The sequence below is a fragment of the Hylobates moloch genome, unplaced genomic scaffold (assembly GCF_009828535.3).
Source record: "Hylobates moloch isolate HMO894 unplaced genomic scaffold, HMol_V3 SCAFFOLD_13, whole genome shotgun sequence".
Classification (NCBI taxonomy): Eukaryota; Metazoa; Chordata; class Mammalia; order Primates; family Hylobatidae; genus Hylobates; species Hylobates moloch.
Genome location: NW_026652288.1, coordinates 104,515,108 through 104,535,720, shown reverse-complemented (window position 1 = coordinate 104,535,720; position 20,613 = coordinate 104,515,108). Strand labels below are relative to the sequence as shown.

General features: G+C 42.2%; 1 protein-coding gene and 1 pseudogene across 1 annotated transcript in view; both read left to right on the top strand.

The window, feature by feature from the left end:
- The window catches only part of UBXN7 (UBX domain protein 7), a 69,847-nt gene that overhangs the window by 25,066 nt on the left and 24,168 nt on the right, over window positions 1-20,613 (top strand). Inside the window, exons 2-5 of the mRNA XM_058426201.1 lie at window positions 1,445-1,592; window positions 5,773-5,840; window positions 15,246-15,311; window positions 17,358-17,470. Coding sequence (XP_058282184.1) covers window positions 1,445-1,592; window positions 5,773-5,840; window positions 15,246-15,311; window positions 17,358-17,470 — 395 coding nt within the window. The remainder of the gene's footprint in view (window positions 1-1,444; window positions 1,593-5,772; window positions 5,841-15,245; window positions 15,312-17,357; window positions 17,471-20,613) is intronic.
- LOC116481291 (U6 spliceosomal RNA) lies at window positions 15,035-15,154 on the top strand (annotated as a pseudogene).

The window sequence follows — 20,613 nt, the reverse complement described above, 5'->3', positions numbered from 1 at the left end:
AGGCTAAAGACAGAGGGCCTTAAAAGCAACTAGAAACAACAGATTGCTATAAAAACATTTTTCTTTAGTCTGGCAACTGATTTCCCAGCAGCAACAACAGAAGCCAGAGGACATTGGAATGCTGTCTTCAGTATTCTGAGAGAAAATAGCTGTCAGCTTTGAAATGGAATACCCAGTAAAACTGTCAGGAATGACAGCGAAATAAAGACATTTGCAGACAAAAACTTAAGAGCATTTACCACCAAGAGGAGATTCTAAGGGACATAATTCAGATAGAAGAAAAATCATCCCAAATGGAAAGCTTGAGGTGCTTTTTAGTGACCAGAAAATGTTCAATTTACATTCTATCACTAGACATTTATGTTGTTTCCAACTTTTCAATATAAACTGAAGCTATGCTGGACATGTGTATGAACATGTTTATGCATATAGTATTTTATGTAGATTTTATTTTCTTTTGACTAGAAGCCCAAATTACTGAGTCAAAAAAGGAATGAGTATTTTTGTTTCTGGAATACATGTTGTAAAATTGTTTTCTTAAAGGACCTTACCAATTTCCATTTCATTTAGCAGACTCTGTTAGCTTTACTTTATTTACAAATGAGTACATTTGTAATAGGGACATTTTTAAATGATGAAGATTGACATTTCTTCCCAGATTTTGACTTAGTTATGTCTTAGACAAAAAATGTTCCATCTTACTTCTTTGCCATTGGTATTAAAGATGCTTTTTTTTTTTTTTTTGAGACAGAGTCTCGCTCTGTTGCCCAGGCTGGAGTGCAGTGGCGTGACCTCGGCTCATTGCAACCTCTGCCTCCTGGGTTCAAGCGATTCTCCTGCCTCAGCCTCCCGAGTAGCTGGGATTACAGGTGTGTACCACCATGGCTGGCAAATTTTTGTGTTTTTAGTAGAGATGGGGTTTCACCATGTTGGTTAGGCTGGTCTCCAACTCCTGACCTCGTGATCTGCCCGCCTCAGCCTCCCAAGGTGTTGGGATTACAGGTGTGAGCCACTGTGCCCAGCCTGACGCTTTCTTTTTAACAGAAACAGAAATGCTAACTGAAATATATTCTAACAAAGCATTTCTAACTTTCTAGAATGTAGTCTTTCATTTTTGTTTATCTTTTTTCAGCTTATTCCCAAATACATACTTTGGCCATTTAAATAAATGGCCAAAGAAATGGCCAGAAAATGCTTTATTTAGTTTTTGTTTTATTATGAGGGATGATTACTCTTTAATGCTGCTAAATTCTTTTCTAGCTCTGTTTATTTCACTTCAAGAATATGTACATTTTTTTCTAGCTCTGTATTTCACAAGAAAGTCATTCATTCTAAAAGGGAAAAATACTATTAATTTACTTGGGAATTCTAATATGAGCTGAAAAAAGAGGCTGTCTTTTTTTTTTTTTTTTTTAACATTTTTCCTGTCTTTTTACTGTTTCAGGTGCAAGTGAAAGTGTAGGAAAACATATGCTTGAAGCGTGCAACAATAATCTGGAAATGGCAGTCACTATGTTTTTGGATGGTGGAGGAATCGCTGAAGAGCCCAGTACCAGTTCAGCAAGTGTCTCTACTGTCAGACCACACACAGAGTATGAATTTATTATGTGTTGTCAGGAGCTATCCATTGCCTAAATTAAGTAGTTGCATTTTTATCAAAGCTAGGTCGATTCTCTGGTTTTGAAATAAATGAAACACTGAAAGCCTCTGAAAAAGTATGAAGTGGAAATTTTTGTAGTTACATACTTTAAATTCTTTAGAGTACTGTCTTGCTTTTTAATCCTCAAAGGAACCATGTAGGCTCTGTGAAGTCGGGGAGATGGGGTTGGTTAGAGTGTGTGGTGCTGCTCTGCTAGGATTGGCCCGTGGCCAGCAGGGCCTGTGTGCCTCATGGCAGCAACAAACAAACAAAAACCTTATTGGATGGCATTACCAACATTTTACCAATCAGGAAGCAGAGGCGTGGCCATTTCCCCAAGCTACACAGCAATTAAGTAGCATAGAGTCCAGTAAAGCTCAGATTTCCCAATTTTAGATTTTTCCACATTGTCACAGAAATGTTTTGAGTTGCTATGAAAAATGCTTGAAGCTAGGCTGGGCGCGGTGGCTCACGCCTGTAATCCTGGCACTTTGGGAGGCCGAGGTGGGCTGATCACGAGGTCAGGAGGTCGAGACCAGCTTGACCAACGTGGTGAAACCCTGTCTCTACTAAAAAAAAAAAATACGAAAATTAGCCAGGCGTGGTGGCGGGCACCTGTAATCCTAGCTACTAGGGAGGCTGAGGCACAAGAATTGCTTGAGCCCAGGAGGCAGAGGTTGCAGTGACCAGAGATTGTGCCACTACATGCCAGCCTGGGTGACAGAGCAAGACTCTGTCTCAAAAAAATAATAAAAATAATATCATGTAGAGTTTTTTCTGTTAATGTTGGCCATGTATTTCGCTCCCAATATAACTCAAACTTTTAACAGAAATCAGTATGAAAACCTAATATTTAAAAAAAAAAGTCCAGGCATGGTGGCTCATGCCTGTAATTCTAGTACTTTGGGAGGCCAAGGCAGGAGGATGACTTGAGCCCAAGAGTTTGAGACAAGCTTGGGCAATATAGCAAAACCCTGTCTCTACAAAAAATACAAAAATTAGCCGGGTGTGGTAGTACGCGACTGTAGTCCCAGCTACTTGGGAGGCTGAGATGGGAGGATCACATGAGCCTGGGAGGTTGAGGTTGCAGTGAGCCATGATTGTGCCACTGCACTCCAACCTGGATGACGCAGAGTGACGCCTCCTGTCTCAAAAAAAAAAAGATAAAAACAAAAAACCACCTAATACAGAAACTTGAATAGCAAGTATTCATAGTTGATTTGGGAGAGCATATTTATCCTCATTGTATAAAACATGTTTTCTCAATTGTGTTGAAAATGAATATCTTTTCCTAATGAATTCCCCTATATATAACTTGGCTTAGTTTGTATTGCTAATTGATTAACATTTGATAATGGCTCCCAATTCCTAAAGTATGATTTTCTTTATTCACTTTTTTCTGTTCCATCCTTCCATTCTTGGTAGCTGACAACCTTGGTACAGATACCCTCAGATAATGTAGTAATCAAGTCTTTTCGTGTAAGGACAACTGTACTACTTAATCCACCCCTCTAATTGATGCATTTCATCAGATTAAAGTTTGTTTATAGAACAACTGAGTTGTCTGAGATTGAGACAATTATATATCTACACACACACACACACACACACACACACACACACAGTAAAGCGAGGTATAACAATAATGGAAAGTTTTGTTTAGGTAAAAGTTTTTTTTTTTTTTTGGAGATGGAGTCTCTCTGTGTCGCCAGGCTGGAGTGCAGAGGCGTGATCTCGGCTTGCTGCAACCCCCGCCTCCTGGTTCAAGCAGATTCTCCTGCCTCAGCCTCCTAAGTAGCTGGGACTGCTGGCACACGCCACCACGCCTGGCTAATTTTTTTATTTTTAGTAGACACAGGGTTGCACCATGTTGACCAGGATGGTCCCAATCTCCTGACCTCGTGATCCACCTACCTCGGCCTCCCAAAGTGCTGGGATTACAGGCATGAGCCACTGTGTGCGGCCAGTTTTCTTAAGATAATTAACTCTTTTTTTTTTAAACACAGTCTTGCTCTGTAACTCAGACTGGAATGTAGGCGTGTGATCTCTGCTTACTGCTTTCAGCTCACTGCAACCTCCGCCTCTTGGGTTCAAGCAGCCTCAGCCCCTCAAGTAGCTGGGACTATAGGCGCATGCCACCACACTTGACTAATTTTTGTATTTTTTGTAAAGATGGAGTTTTGCCTTGTTGCCCAGGCTGGTCTTGAACTCCTGAGCTCAGGTGATCCACCTGCCTTGGCCTCTCAAAATGCTAGGATTGCAGGTGTGAGCCACCATGCCTGGCTGGCCTATTTCCTTTTGATGAAAGGATTGACAGAGCTTCCTCTTATAGATGTATTGTCTGTTTCTTCAGATTATTGAAATTTTGTGTGTGAGCAGTCGGAAAGAGTACTTAACATAATTTTGAATTATCCTTTTGTCACTTGGTTTATTGGAAATTCCTTTAACTGGTTGTTCTTCGATTACAGGATGTAATTGTTGACAAATGAGTATTCCTACTTCATTTCATAAGGGATGTTTTGGAGTTCCAATGCTTAAATATCAAAAACAAGATTTTTAGTTAATACTATTCAGAACACCTGAATGAAAACCATTGGCCGGGCACAGTGGCTCACGCCTGTAATCCCAGCACTTTGGGAGGCTGAGGCGGGTGGATCATGAGGTCAGGAGATCGAGACCATCCTGGCTAACATGGTGAAACCCCGTCTCCACTAAAAATACAAAAAATTAGCTGGGCGTGGTGGCGGGCACCTGTAGTGCCAGCTCCTGGGGAGGCTGAGGCAGGAGAATGGCGTGAACCCAGGAGGCGGAGCTTGCAGTGAGCTGAGATCATGCCACTGCCCTGGGCGACAGAGTGAGACTCAGTCTCAAAAAAAAAAAAAAAACCATTAGGGCTAACATAAATTTATATGGAATTTGCGTGCTTATATAATAATACTTATAAGCAGGAAGATAATGAATTAGGAAGTTACTATTTGCTGTGAACATTAATCAGCAGAGTTCAATAGTTGAGTTACAACTATAAAACGAAGTAATTTTTTTTTTCCTTTTCTTCTTTTTTTTTAAGAGATGGAGTCTTACTATGTTGCCAAGGTTAGTCTCCAACTCCTGGGCTCAAGTGAGCCTCCCGCCTCCTCTCCCAAAGTACTGGGATTACAGGCATGAGTCACCATGCCCAACCTAAAATAAACTAATCTCTAAAGGCACACACCATTTTTACAGTATATCTAAATGAGTTTCTTCTTACTGGAAGAGATGGATTATCAATAAACCCTATGAATGTAAACTTTGAAGAAAATGGGCTTTTAAAAAATGAGTAATTACTTTTTTTTTCTGTATATTAGGATCTTTTTAGTAAATAATCCAAGATCATACCTGTTAGCCTCTTTCATAATTAGCATGAAATTCACTGCCTTTTTAAGTTTATTTTAATATGTCCTTGTGATTTAATTATTCTTTGATATAGTAGTAATGTGATATTGCTTCTATTAAGCCTATATTTTTCTGTTCATTTCTGCCTGATTTTTTTGGGGAAAAGTTTTTTCTTTTTTTCTGACAGAATTTAAGGTAGGAAACTTGAGAGGGGAAGGGGAAATTGTTTTTATTTCCAAACCATTTGAGCTATGTATGCCAGGTACTCTTTTCCACTTGAGCTTTATGTGGAAACCATCTAAAACTCATTTATCAGCCGGATGCAGCAGCTCATGCCTGTAATCCTAGCACTTTGGGAGGCTGAGGTTGGTGGATTGCTTGAGCTCAAGAGTTCGAGACCAGCCTGGCCAACATGGCGCGACCCTGTCACTACTAAAAATATGAAAAAAAATTAGCCAGCTGTGATGGTGCATGCCTGTAGTCCCAGCTACTAGGGAGGCTGAGGCACGAGATTCGCTTTAACTCGGGAGGTGGAGGTTGCAGTGAGCCAAGGTCGTGTTGGTCCACTCCAGCCTGGGCGACAGAGGGAGACACTGTCTCCACCCCCCCCCCCCCCCCCCAAAAAATAGCAACAAAAAAACTTACTATTACTGTGCTTCTAAAAGTCACTAAGTTAATTTGAATATATTCACAGTATTTACAGAACGCAAACAGGTAGCAGAAAACAGTTCATTTTTTGTTTTCCCATTTTTTTTTAATAGAGAAGAAGTTCGTGCCCCAATTCCTCAAAAGCAGGAAATACTGGTGGAACCAGAACCATTATTTGGTGGTAAGTTCACTTTTTTCCCTTAGCCTTATTTGATTTTGTTCTTCAGGATTTTAATGAAACCATCAAAAGATATGAAGGCTTGCTAGGAGACTGTTAGAAGTGTAGTGTCAATTCTTACCTTGTTCTTCTATAGTCCTGTCGAGAAAGTTGCACAGTTGACTCACAAAGAGTGGAGCAGATGTTAAAAATTGATATTTGTTGGAAAATACCAACAGGAGGGACGTTAGCAAAAAGAATTGCTGCCTTGTAATGGGAATGAATAATGAAAAGATTCTGATTATTTTTATTTTCTGGATACCTACTTGACTGCCATATCCTTACTCTCTAGAAATGCCTTACCTTCTCTCTTAATTTCTGGAAGTGCTGTTCCTCATGTGAATGAAGGGCACAGTAACCCCTCATTCATGTGAAAAATTGTGATATGAATCTGGATAGAGACTGGTGATAGAGAATGTGACATTTAATCAGATTAATTTATCGTTAAATAAGCACTTATTTCCCTTTTGTAAGCTAAAGAGTTTGTGTTAATCATGAGTTTATATAGAAAAAATACAAGATGGAATTATAATCTGCTTGGGCAGACCAAGACAGAAACTGTATGTAGTATATATTGACAACAGTTAACGCAGAGAAATACTTTGTGTTGAGGTGGCTCACACCTGTAATCCCAGCACTTCGGGAGGCTGAGGTGGGCAGATCACTCGAGGCCAGGAGTTCGAGACCAGCCTGGCCAACATGTCAAAATCCCATCTCTACTAAAAGTACAAAAATTAGCTAGGCATGGTAGCACATGCCTGTAATCCCAGCTATTTAGGAGGCTGGGGCACTAGAATCGCTTAAACCGGGAGGCTGAGGTCACAGTAAGCCGAGATCGTGCCACCGCACTCCAGTCTGGGCAGCAGAGTAAGACTCTGTCTCAAAATAAATAAATAAATACAATTGAGTACAAGAGACATACAAGTTTTTTTCCCTCCAACTTTTATTTTAGGTTTGGGGTACATGTGCAGGTTTGTTACATGGGTAAATTGCATGTTGCGTGGGTTTGGTGTACAGATTATCATCCAGGTAATGAGCATAGTACCCAATAGGTAGTTTTTCTCTCCTCTCCTCTCCTCTCCTCTCCTTCCTCTCCTTCCTCTCCTCTCCTCTCCCTCCTCCCTCCCCCTCCCTCTCTCCCTTCTCCTCTCTTCTCTCTCCTCTTCTCTTTCTTTCCTTTTTTTTTTTTTTTAAGTAGAGACGGAGTCTTGCTATGTTGCCCAGGCTGGTCCCAAACTCCTGGGCTCAAGCGATCCTCTGGCCTCAACCTCCCAAAGTGCTGGGATTACAGGAGCGAGCCACCACGCCTGGCTTATGAGTATTTTTTCCAATCCTTGCCATCCACCCTCAAGCAGGCCCTAGTGTCTGTTCCCTTCTTTGTGTCCATTTGTACTCAGTGTTTAGCTCTCTCTTATGAGAACGTGCGGTATTTGGCTTTCTGTTCCTGCATTAATTCACTTAGGATAATACACATGTAGCCTTCATCGGTAAACTAAGAGGAGGAAATATACGTTGTAACAAAAGGATGAATAAAATTATATGTATGTCTTTTGATTTGGTAAAGTACTTCAGTTGAGAGTTTTTATGACATTAATGTTTTTAACTTGGCAGCTTTGGTGTTTATTATAGCAAGAAACAAAAGAATATACTGTCTAGATTCGGAAATAAAAGGCAAGAGGAAAGCTGTAAAGTCTGAATACTGTAGTGTAATGAAGTGCTTTCTGGACTGTTCACTGCAGATAGTCATTATGCTGTTAATATACCATATTGCTCATATTTTTAAAAATATAAATGCTAGGAATAGATTTGGAGCAAAAGAGTAATGCCCTTGGAAGCTTTATCTTCTCTTTATTGCAAGGAATAATACAGGGTCTTTGTAGGACTATAGGAAGTAAATTCTGTGTTGTATTGCTTTTGAACGGAGGCAAAAGAATTCCATTTGAAAGCCCCACTTTACTCTTTTTTTTTTTTTGCTTTTGTTTTACAGAGATGGAGTCTGTTGCCCAGGCTGGAGTGCAGTGATACAATCCTTGCTTACTGCAGTCTCAAACTCCTGGGCTCAAGGATTCCTCCCACCTCAGCCTTCTAGGGGTGCATGCCACCACGCCTGGCTAATTGTTTTGTTTTGTTTTGCTTTTTTGTGGAGACAAGGCATTGCTGTGTTGCCCTGGCTGCTATGGAACTGATCTCAAGCAATCCTCCTGCCTTGGCCTTGGCCTCCCAAAGTATTGGAGTCAGGGGCGTGAGCCACCACACCTGGCCACTTTCTTCCTTTTTTCATCTCTGAATTGATGTACAGTAAGGAGGACACTGAGAATGACTTTTTACAGTTAGGAAGTCATTCTTACCTTTCATTATTAGACGTTATAACTTGAAATGGGTCTTTAGAAACTATTTTCTTAAGACAGTATTGATTTAAATCACAGTTCAGGTGTGGTCTCAGGTCCCTAATATTCCCTTTCAGGTTGTCTGTAAAGTTAAAACAACTTACGTAATAATACTAAGGGTTTTTTTTTTTTCCCCCGAGATGGGGTCTTGCTGTGTTGCCCCAGGCTGGAGTGCAGTGGTTGCTCACAGGTGTGATCCCACTAGTGATCAGCACGGGAGTTTTGACCTCTATTTCCAACCTGGGCCAGTTCACCCCTCCTTAGGCAACCTAGTGGTCCCCCTACTCCCGGGAGGCAATTCTATTGAGGCCGAGCTTAGTGTAGACACCTGACTGGCATAGCACACTACAGGCCGGAACTCTTAGGCTCAGGTGATCTTATCTCAGCCTCCTGAGTGGCTGGGATTATAGGCATGCACCATTGTACTGGACATCAAATTATTTTCATTGTGGTGACATTTAGACTGATAGTTCAGAAACAGTGATGAGTCAGACTGCTGGCATCTTGGTTGAATTCATGCAGTGGCTTCAGAATGTATCACTAGGTAGTGAATTCTTCACTGCTGCATACTTGAAGTTTACAAAAAAATTTAAAAGGCAGGGCCAGGTGCAGTGGCTCATGCCTGTAATCCCAGTCCTTTGGGAGGCTACAGTTGAAAAGATCACTTGAAACCAGGAGTTGGAGAGTAGCCCAGACAACATAGGAAGACTCTTAGCTCTACAAAAAATAAAATAAATTCGTTAGGCGTGGTGGCACGTGCCTGTAGTCCTAGTTACTTGGGAGTCTGAGGTGGGAGGATTGCTTGAGCTTAGGAGTTCTAGGCTGCAGTGAACTATGATCATGCCACTGCACTGCAGCCTGTGTAACAGAGTGAGGCCCTGTCTATAAAAGAAAAATAAATAGGACAGTTGCAGTGGCTTAACACCTGTAATCTCAACACTTTGGGAGGCTGAGGCGGGAGAACTGCTTGAGCCCAGGAGTTTGAGACCAGCCTGGGCAACATATTGAGACCCCCAACTCAAAAAAAAATAATAAATTAATTAATTTAAAAGCAGTTTAATAATGTTCTTGATGAAGCAATAAAAATGATTAATTTCATTAAATCTTGACCCTTGAATACACAGTGTTTTGTTTTTTTTTTTGAGATGGAGTCTCGCTCTGTCACCCAGGCTGGAGTACATTGGCGCGATCTCGGCTCACTGCAAGCTCTGCCTCCCGGGTTCAAGCCATTCTCCTGCCTCAGCCTCCCGAGTAGCTGGGACTACAGGCACCCATCACTATGCCCGGCTAATTTTTTGCATTTTTAGTAGAGATGGGATTTCACTGTGTTAGCCAGGATGGTCTCGATCTCCTGACCTCATGATCCACCCGCCTCGGCCTCCCAAAGTGCTGGGATTACAGGCGTGAGCCACCGCGCCCGGCCTACACAGCTTAAAAATATTGTTTGAAATAGGATGTATGCACAAAGCACTTTGGCATAATGAAGTACCATGATTACCTTAAGGAAAAGCACTTGTGTGATTGTTAGAGTAGCAAGCTCAACTAGGCAGCTTTTTTCTTGGAACATTCTTTTTACTTGAAAAATCACGACAATTGGCATTTTCTTGAAAATGTGAGCTTGTTACCTCAATACAACTGAGAGTGTTTGTTATCAGTGCTTTTAAAAAAGAGGTTCGGCCAGACGTGGCGACTCACAACCGTAATCCCAACACTTTGGGATTACTTTGGGAGGCTGAGGCGGGAGGATTGCTTGAGCCTGGGAGTTCCAGACCAGCCTGGGCTACATAGGGAGACCCCATCTCTGCAAAAAAATTAAGAAAAAAGTTAGCTGGGCGTGGTGGCACATGCCTGTAGTCCCAGCTACTCTGGAGGCTGAGGAGTGAGAAGATGGAGCCTGGGAGGTCCAGGCATGAGCCATGATTGCACCACTGCACTCCAGCCTACTGGTGACAGACCTCGTCTCAAAAAAAAATGATAAAAAGCTTTCAGGCAAAAAACAGTTTTAGAAAATTTTTTGTACCCACCTTTGTGAGCTTGATACTTTCCCAATACTTGAAGGCTTTCTGATAAGATCAGTGGTGACATGAAACATGATTTTTAAAATACTGTGTAATGAAACCATTAATATTTGAAATGTTTGCATTACTCAGTAAACAAGTATTTTTGAATAACCAATGCATGATACTACAAAATTGTGCATAGGTAAAAGATCCATTCGAACTACGAGATGAATTGTGTTAGATATTTATTGCTGAGTGAAAAATTGTTCCAAAATTAAACTGCCTGAAAAAAACAAACGTTATCTCAGTTTCTTTGGGTCAGCAATCTGGGTGTGGCCTTTGGTTAGGGTCTCCTACAAGGGTGTGGTCAACATGTCAGCTAGGCTACCATTCATCTCAAAGCCTGAATGGAGGAGGATCTCCTAAGCTCATTCATGTGGCTATTGCCTGGGGGCATCCATTCTTACACAGAGCAAATGAGAGAGCCAGAGATGGCAGCCCAAAATGGAAGCCACTGTCTTTTTGCAACCTAATCCCATCACGTCTGCCACATTCTGTTCAATCCTGCCTGCACTCAAAGTATTCACACACAGGTTATCAATACTGGGAGACAGGGAAAATTGGGGGCTGTCTTAGACACTGCCTACCACATAGTACAGTGGGTTTTAATGAAACAGTATGAAAAACTCGTTGATAAGATTTCAGATTCCACTTTGCAGCTGTCCTCTAATAAACTACCATTGGTTAAGTATTGGTGTACTATTAAAGAAGAATATCCACAATCATCTAAGACTTTAAAACACTCCTCCCTGCTGGGTATGGTGGTACAGGCATGTAGTCTCAGCTACTCTGGAGGCTGAGGTGGGAGTGTGGCTTGAGCCCCAGGAGTTCTTGGCTGTAGGGCCCTATGCTGATTGGGTGTCTGCACTAAGTTCGGAATCAATATGGTGACCTGCCGGCAGTGGAGGACCACCAGATGACCTAAGGAAGAGGAAAAGGAGCAGGTGCAAATCAGTACTGGGATTGTGCCTGTGAATAGCCACTGCCCTTCAGCCCGGGCAACATAGTGAGACCCCCATCTTTTAAAACAAAAAGCCCGCTCCTCCCTTTTACAACTGCGTGTCTGCGTGAGAGTAAATTGTAATTTTCTTTCTATACTTGAACTGAAAGAATAGCAGCAGATCTAAAGGAATGCAGAAGCAGATCTGAAGATCCAGATGTCTTCTCTGAAGCCAAATACAAACAGATATGTGGACATGTAAAACAGTGCCACTCTTCTCACTACATTTTTTCTCCACCTGTCCCTCCCCTATGCTGACTTTGAAGCTCCTGAATCTCTTTTAGGTCTTTATAGCTTAGTCTCTTTGGCTTCAGTGATCAGTACTTCTATTATGTGGGCAGTAGAGTGAGGACAGAGGACTGATGTTTGCTTGTGGCAGACGGCTTGGAAGAGCCAGGAGACCACATTGAAAAGGCAGGTAGCAGTAATAGTCCTAGGGCTAGAGGTGGTGTGGTCTGAGGAGAGGTTTTTGCTTAGAAATAGGGTAAATGAAGGGAAGACAAATGGGAAAAGGGTTATTAGCCCAAGTAGTAAAAGGAATTGGGTAGAAGGATAGCAATAAGAGGAACTAGTGAGTATACCCAGATCGATGCCTTATAGAGAAGGGGGAGGTTGGAAAGGCGATGTGGAATATTGACCTACCTACCTTTGGCAGTTTAAAAGTAGAAGAAAATTACCTTTTATGTGCTACCTTCCTAAAATAATATACTTTCTTAGGCAGCTATTCTTATTCTAAGACATCCTTGGTTTCTTTTTTGAGATGGAGTTTCGCTCTGTGGCCCAGGCTGGAGTGCAGTGGCACGATCTTGGCTCACTGCAAGCTCTGCCTCCTGGGTTCACGCCATTCTCCTGCCTCAGCCTCCCAAGTAGCTGGGACTACAGGCACCCGCCACCACGCCTGGCTAATTTTTTCTATTTTTTAGTAGAGATGGGGTTTCACCCTGTTAGCCAGGATGGTCTCGATCTCCCGACCTCGTGATCTGCCCACCTCGGCCTCCCAAAATGCTGGGATTACAGGCGTGAGCCACCGTGCCCAGCCTCCAGCCAGTTTCTTAATTGTTAACAGTTAAAAAGTATCAGATATCTAGTTATTTTTAAAAATTTAATTTTTTTTTTTTTTTTTTTTAAAGAGACAGGGTCTCAGTATGTTGCACAGACTGTACTCGAACTCCTTGGCTCAAGCGATCCTCTCGCATCAGCCACCTGGGCAGCTGGGACTATAGGCTCACGTCACTGCACCAGGGCCAGATAACTAGTTTTAGAGGCATTCTTTGGCAGGCTGTATTATTCCTGCTAGAAGCCATGTACATTTGAAATAGGAGCTCTTGATCAAAAATAGTTCCAAGATTGAAAAGTGTGACATTTCTTGCTTTTTCTTGAATAGAAATGAAGAAAGGAGGGAGGGAGGAAGGTAGAGAGGGACACGGTACGATATTTAAATTAAAAATAAAATTCAGGCCAGGCTCAGTGGCTCACTCTTGTAATTCCAGCACTTTTGGTGGCCGAGGCGGGTGGATCACTTGAGGTCAGGAGTTCCAGACCAGCTTGGCCAACATGGTGAAACCCCCTCCCTACTAAAAATACAAAAATTAGCTGGGCATGGTGGCACATGCCTGTCGTCCCAGGCACTAGGGAGGCTGAGGCAGGAGAATGCCTTGAACCTGGGAAGTGGAGGTCATAGTGAGCTGAGATCATGCCACTGCACTCAGCCTGGGCAACAGAGTGAGACTCTGTCCCAATAAATAAATTAATTAATTAATTCAGGCTGGGCATGGTGGCTTGTTCCTGTAATCCCAGCACCTTGGGAGGATGAGGTGGGAGGATTCCTTGAGCTCAGGAGTTCCAAACTAGCCTGGGCAACATAGTGACATGCCCATCTCTTAAAAACAAACAAACAAACAAACAAACAACTGAACGTGGTGCTGCACACTTGTAGTCCCAGCTGCTTGGGAGGCTAAGGCAGGAGGATGGCTTGAGCCTAGGTGGATGGAGTCTGCAGTGAGCCATGATCACACCACTGCACTCCAGCTGGGCAACAGAGCGAGACACTGTCTCAAAAAATAAAAAATAAAACATGACAGTGTATTACAAAATCTCTTTTCCCAGAGATGATAATGTGATTGTTTAACATAAAAACATACACATATACACAGGAATGATATGCATATGAATATGTTTTAAACAAAAATGAAGTTTTTAATATGTTCTGCGTTTTTTATTGCTTTGTTTTGCCTTTTACTCGGTAGTTCTGGATATAAATAATTATCCTGTGTAATCACAAACACGAGTTATTGGGAAAGATGTTTTGACATGGGTTAAGGGGATTCTGTAGTCTCTGTCTAATCTTGATACTAATCATTTATTCACAGATAATTATTCTTGTTACATGCTGGCCAGTCTTGCCATAAGCCAACTTAGTAACCTACCCATATTGAGGGAATCATGAAAAGCCTTTATTTATTGTAATGTACATAAATGATCTGGTAATTTGTTTAGGTTTAAGAACACATAGATATAGGAAGATAACATTTTGATTCTAGCATTCTAGACTTTATCTGTAAAAAACTTAGAGACTGGGTAATAGACACTCTACGGGGTAGTGGAATACCTTAGGTGGATCTGTTTACTTTTCTGTCATTAAACCATTGTGGAACTGTGAAAAGTTTCCAAAATTAAAGATGTTTTTTGTCTTTATGGTTCTGCACGTGGGTCCAGTCCCTAAGAAATAGTCCTTAAGTCTTAGAGTTTAGAATGTAGAATTACTCTATACAACAAGGCAGTCAGATCCCGAAGGCTAACCTGAATTGGATGTCTGCAGCATGTGTGTGGCTTCATCTCTACGTGGCATCATCCTCAAAATCTTTTTTCTTCCTGATATCACCACTTGGATATTAAGATAGTAAACTTTTTTTTTTTTTGAGATGGAGTTTCACTCTTCTTGCCCAGGCTGGAGTGCAGTGGCGTGATCTTGGCTCACTGCAACCTCCGCCTCCCAGGTTCAAGTGATTCTCCTGCCTCAGCCTCCCAAGTAGCTAGGATTACAGGTGCCTGCCACCACACCTGGCTAGTTTTTTTGTATTTTTATTAGAGACAGGGTTTCATCATGTTGGTCAGGCTGGTCTCGAACTCGACTTCAGGTGATCCACCCACCTTGGCTTCCCAAAGTGCTGGGATTACAGGAGGCGTGAGCTACAGCGCCTGGCCAGGATAGTAAACTTTTTTTTTTTTTTTTTTTGAGATGGTGTTTTGCTCTTGTTGCCCAGCCTGGACTGCAACGGCAGTCTTGGCTTACTGCAACCTCTGTCTCCCAGGTTCAAGTGATTCTCCTGCCTCAGCCTCCCAAGTAGCTGGAATTACAGTCATGCACCACCACGCCTGGCTAATTTTTTGTATTTAGTAGAGATAGGGGCTCACCATATTGTTCAGGCTGGTCTCAAACTCCTGACCTCAGGTGATCCACCTGCCTCGGCCTCCCGCAAGTGCTAGGATTACAGGCATGAGCCACCATGCCCAACCAATAGTAAACTTTTTACACAAGTTTGATTAAGTCTGTTTTAACTGGACCTGAATTTTCTCATTTGTAATACAAGATGACTGGATGGAAGATGTTTGGATTAATTATACATGAATGATTTGAAAGTTTTTAAACTTTTTTATTTTTTGAGGGAAGGCACCATTATGAATCTTGAGTGTTTTAAAACAAGAAATACTGTGCTCGCTTCGGCAGCACATTTACTAAAATTGGAACGAGACAGAGATTAGCATGATACAGAGATTAGCACGGCCCCTGCGCAAGGGTGACATGCAGTTCGTGAAGGGTTTCATATATTTTATTAAAAAAAACTTTTAGATAAGGACATTTATAGAATTAAGTTTCAAAATTAATTTTTAAATTTTTCAATTCTGTTTTTTCTCCCGAAAGCTCCTAAAAGACGACGGCCTGCACGTTCAATTTTTGATGGTTTCCGGGATTTTCAGACTGAAACTAGTAGGTATCTATGGACCAGTTTATCATCTCCCTCTTCTCTTCCTATTAAAAAGACAAAGATGATTACTATTAGGCCCAATTACTTTTAAGTTTTCACCTTCTTTAAAAAGTGAAATTATGGATCCAGAATGTGATTAATTCTCCTCTGAGCTAAATTGTTCCAAATTCTAACCTATTTGGTTATAGAAAAATAGTAAAGGAGATGGAGATAATGCAGGAAATATGGTAATTGACAAACTTAATTCGCTTGTGAATAAACACTTAAAATGCTTACTATAATAAAATAAACTGATTTCCCTCAGGATCCTGATTTCTGTCAATGAAAGGAATATATAATGAAAATGGTTATTGTAAGAGATTGAAAAATAGGAGGAAAAGCCATGCCACCCAAAGCAGCCACTATTAATATTTTGGCTACAGTTATTTGAAATATTTTTGTGTAATAAGTTAGAATGAGAATCTTGGTCTTATACTTTTAGAGGATTTAGTATTGATTTAGCAATGGAATCCTAAAGAAAGGACAGTTATGTTAAGAGGATATATGAGAAACCCTTGGACCATGCTTGATTTTGTAGTTTATTTATAATGAGTTCATTGAGGCACAGATAGGTCTTGTAACTTTGGAGAGAATTGATGGGGAACCTAAACTGACTCAGGTCATCTAGGGAATCCTGTGTCCTTCCAGTGGAAGGTGACAACAGTGGTCATCATCTCTACTGTCATAATATTTTTATTATTATTACTATTTATTTTTGAGATGGAGTCTCACTCTATCACCCAGGGTGGAGTGCAGTGGCGTGATCTCAGCTTACTGCAACCTTAACCTCACAGGTTCAAACGATTCTCTTGCCTCAGCCTCCCTAGTAGCTGGGACTACAGGCTTGTGCCACCACACCCGGCTAATTTTTGTGTTTTTAGTAGAGATGAGGTTTCACCATGTTGCCCAGGCTGGCCTTGAACTCCTGACCTCAGGTGATCCACACATCTCAGCCTCCCATAGTGCTGGGACTACAGGCATGTGCCACTACACCTGGCTAATTTTTTTTTTTGAGACGGAGTCCCGCTCTGTTGCCCAGGCTGGAGTGCAATGGCGCGATCTCTGCTCACTGCAACCTCTGCCTCCAGGGTTCAGGCTATTCTCCTGCCTCAGCCTCCGGAATAGCTGGGACTACAGGCTTGTGCCACCACACCCGACTAATTTTTGTATTTTTGGTAGAGACGAGGTTTCACCATGTTGCTCAGGCTGGCCTTGAACTGCTGACCTCAGGTGATCCGCACACAGCCTCCCGTAGTGCTGGGACTACAGGCATGCGCCACTACACCTGGCTAATTTTTTTTTTCGAGACGGAGTCCCGCTCTGTTGCCCAGGCTCGAGTCCAATGGCACGATCTCTGCCCACTGCAACCTCTGCCTCCAGGGTTCAGGCTATTCTGCCTCAGCCTCCTGAGTATCTGGGACTACAGGCTTGAGCTACCACACCCGGCTAATTTTTGTATTTTTAGTAGAGACGAGGTTTCACCATGTTGCCCAGGCTGGCCTTGAACGCCTGACCTCAGGTGATGCGCACATCTCAGCCTCCCATAGTGCTGGGACTGCAGGCATGCGCCACCACGCCCGGCTTTTTTTTTATATTTTTAGTTGAGACGGGGTTTCACCATCTTGGCCAGGCTGATCTCAAACTCCTGACCTCAGGTGATCTGCTGACCTCGGCCATCCAAAGTGCTAGAATTATAGACGTGAGCCACCGCACTCAGCCTCTCCTATGTTACAGTTAGTTTCTGAATATGTGAAGAAGTTATTTTGAGTATGTGAATATTTTCAGTTAATTTTCTTTGTATCCTTGGGATAGGGAATACCACCAAGTCTTAAGATTCCTCTTATCTCCCTTTGCATTTTTTTTTTTTCAGAGTCAACATTAGATCTTTGTATTTGAGGTCAAGCATATTGCCAGCAATTCCTTCAATTGACAGAAGATTTTTTTTTTTTTTTTTAAGTGTGATTCACGATTATGGCTAACTGAAACTTTTTCATCCTTCTGTATTATAGTTCGGCAAGAACAAGAATTAAGAAATGGAGGAGCTATCGATAAGAAATTAACTACCCTTGCAGATCTATTCCGGCCACCCATAGATTTGATGCATAAAGGCAGCTTTGAAACAGTAAGTTTTTGGAGAGTCAGTGCCTTAACTATGAATGCTTTTGCATTTTCAATGCCTTTTTAAAAAAATTACTTGTTTTAGAGGCAGGGTCTTGCTCTGTCGTCCAGGCTGGACTGCAGTGACACAATCATAGCTCACTGTAGCCTTTAACTCTTGGGCTCAAGGGATCCTCCCACCTCAGCCTCCCGAGTAGCTAGGGCTACAGGCATGTGCCACCACACTCAGCTAATTAAAAAAAATTTTTTTTGGTAGAGACAGGGTCTCACTGTGTTGCCCAGGCTGGTCTTGAATGCCTAGGTTCAAGCAATCCTCTTGCCTCGGCCTCCCAGAGTGCTTGGATTATAGGTGTGAGCCACTGCACCTGGCCTTCAGTGACATTTTTTATTTTTATGAGAACAAAAAACCATTGTCAGTGTATAGGGAATTGGCATTATAATAAGTATATCTACATGATATGCCTAAAGGTTACATTGATTTATATTTCTACCAGCAATATATGAAATACATTTCTACCAGCAATATATGAAATATATGAGATTGTTGGATGAAATCCTTTTATTAGCCTTGTGCGGTGTCATTTTAGAATCTTTGCCATTTTGATAGCTTTTTAAAATATCTCACTTGTTCATATATCTTTGACTACTACCGAAAATAGTGTGTGTGGTTTGTTAGCCATTTGTAAATTGTTGATAGGTGTCTTTTGTCTATACTTCTGTGCGGATCCTAGTGTGTTTGAAAGAATATCTCTAATTGGAGAGCACATTCACCCTCAGTCTTCTTGGTTTTATCATGACTAAACCCAAACAAAAACTTTCCAGAGTATGTTTACTTGGTTGTCTGCTAACTTACAGACTTACTGAGGCAGAGGGAAGATCATTCTTTTTAATAATCCTTGGGACCCTTTCTCGTGCATTAGGAGGAACACATTATATGTTAAATGAAGGAGTTTAGTCAAGATTTTAGATACTCTTCTGTTGAGGTGTTCATACAGCTTGCCTTTTCATGTTGATTGGCATGTTAATGCTCTTTTGAATTACAATAGCATTTCCACAGGTGTACATCAGTTACATTTCGGTTGAGTCTTTTTTTTTTTTTCCTTGAGATGGAGTCTCCCCGGAGTGCAGTGGCACGATCTCAGCTTACTGCAACCTCCGCCTCCCGGGTTCAAGTAATTCTCCTGCCTCAGCCTCCTGAGTAGCTGGGAAAACAGGTGCGCACCACCACGCCCGGCTAAGTTTTTGTATTTTTAGTAGAGACGGGGTTTCACCCTATTGGCCAGGCTGGTCTCAAACTCCTGACCTCGTGATCCACCCACCTCAGCCTCCCACAGTGCTGGGATTACAGGCGTGAGCCACCGCGCCCAGCCTTCAGTTAAGTCTTACCTGTTAGGACCCTGTAGGCCAAAGAATAACTGCAAGAATGATGTATATCAAGCCCGACAGGTGCCCCAAACTAACTACTACTTGGGAGGCTGAGGTGGGAGGATCCCTTGAGTTCAGGAGTTTGAGGCTGTGGTGTGTGATGATCATGCCTGTGAAAACCAGTGCACTCCAGCCCGGGCAACATAGACCCTATCTTTCCCTTTTCTTTCTCTTTTTTTTTTGAGACAGGTTCTCATTCTGTCACCTGGGATGGAGTGCAGTGGCAGAATCATGGCTCACTGCAGCCTCCAACTCATGATCTCAATTGATCCCTTGGTCTCAACCTCCCAAATAAGTAGGGCTGTAGACACCCACTACCACACCTGGCCAATTTAAAAAATAGTTTGTGGAGAGGGAGTCTTGCTGTGTTCCCCAGGCTGGTCCCAGATTCCTGGTGTCAAGTGATCCTTCTGCCTTGGTTCCCAAAGTGCTGGGATTACAGGCATGAGCTGAGACCCCATTTCTTAAAATAAACAACCGACGTATATCAGCTGCATATTTGAACATGTTATGATAGTTTTTTTTTTTGTTTTTTTTTTTTTTTGAGACGGAGTCTTGCTCTGTCGCCCAGGCTGGAGTGCAGTGGCGCAATCTCGGCTCACTGCAAGCTCCGCCTCCCGGGCTCACGCCATTCCCCTGCCTCAGCCTCTCCGAGTAGCTGGGACTACAGGCGCCCGCCACCACGCCCAGCTAATTTTTTGTATTTTTAGTAGAGACGGGGTTTCATCGTGGTCTCGATCTCCTGACCTTGTGATCCACCCGCCTCGGCCTCCCACAGTGCTGGGATTACAAGCGTGAGCCACCGCGCCCGGCCTCAAGGATTCTTTCTGGCTCATGCTAACCAGATGAGAGAGACTGATTAATTCACTTGTTCACTCAGTACATATTTATTGAGGACTTGTGTTGCAGGACCTAATTCTAGGTGATCGAGAGTAAAGGTTTGACTGCATGGGAGAGAGACCGGGAAAAAAAAACAAACAGTAGCTTATTTATTTATTTATTTTATTATACTTTAAGTTCTAGGGTACACGTGCACAACGTGCAGGTTTGATACATAGGTATACATGGGCCATGTTGGTTTGCTGCACCCATCAACTCATTTACATTAGGTATTTATCCTAATGCTATCCCTCCCCCAGCCCCCCAGCCCCCGACAGGCCCCAGTGTGTGATGTTCCCAGCCCTGTATCCAAGTGATCTCATTGTTCAGTACCCACCTATGAGTGAGATCATGCAGTGTTTGGTTTTCTGTCCTTGTGATAGTTTGCTGAGAATGATGGTTTCTAGCTTCATCCATGTCCCTGCAAAGGACATGAACTCATCCTTTTTTATGGCTGCATAGTATTCCACGGTGTATACGTGCCACATTTTCTTAATGCAGTCTATCATCGATGGACATTTGGGTTGGTTCCAAGTCTTTGCTATTGTGAATAGTGCTGCAGTAAACTTACATGTGCATGTGTCTTTATAGTAGCATGATTTATAATCCTTTGGGTATACACCCAGTAATAGGATTGCTGGGTCAAATGGCAATTCTAGTTCTAGATCCTTGAGGAATTGCCACACTGTCTTCCACAATGGTTGAACTAATTTACACTCCCACCAACAGTGTAAAAGCATTGCTATTTCTCAACATCCTCTCCAGCATCTGTTGCTTCCTGACTTTTTAATGATTGCCATTCTAACTGGCGTGAGATGGTATCTCATTGTGGTTTTGATTTGC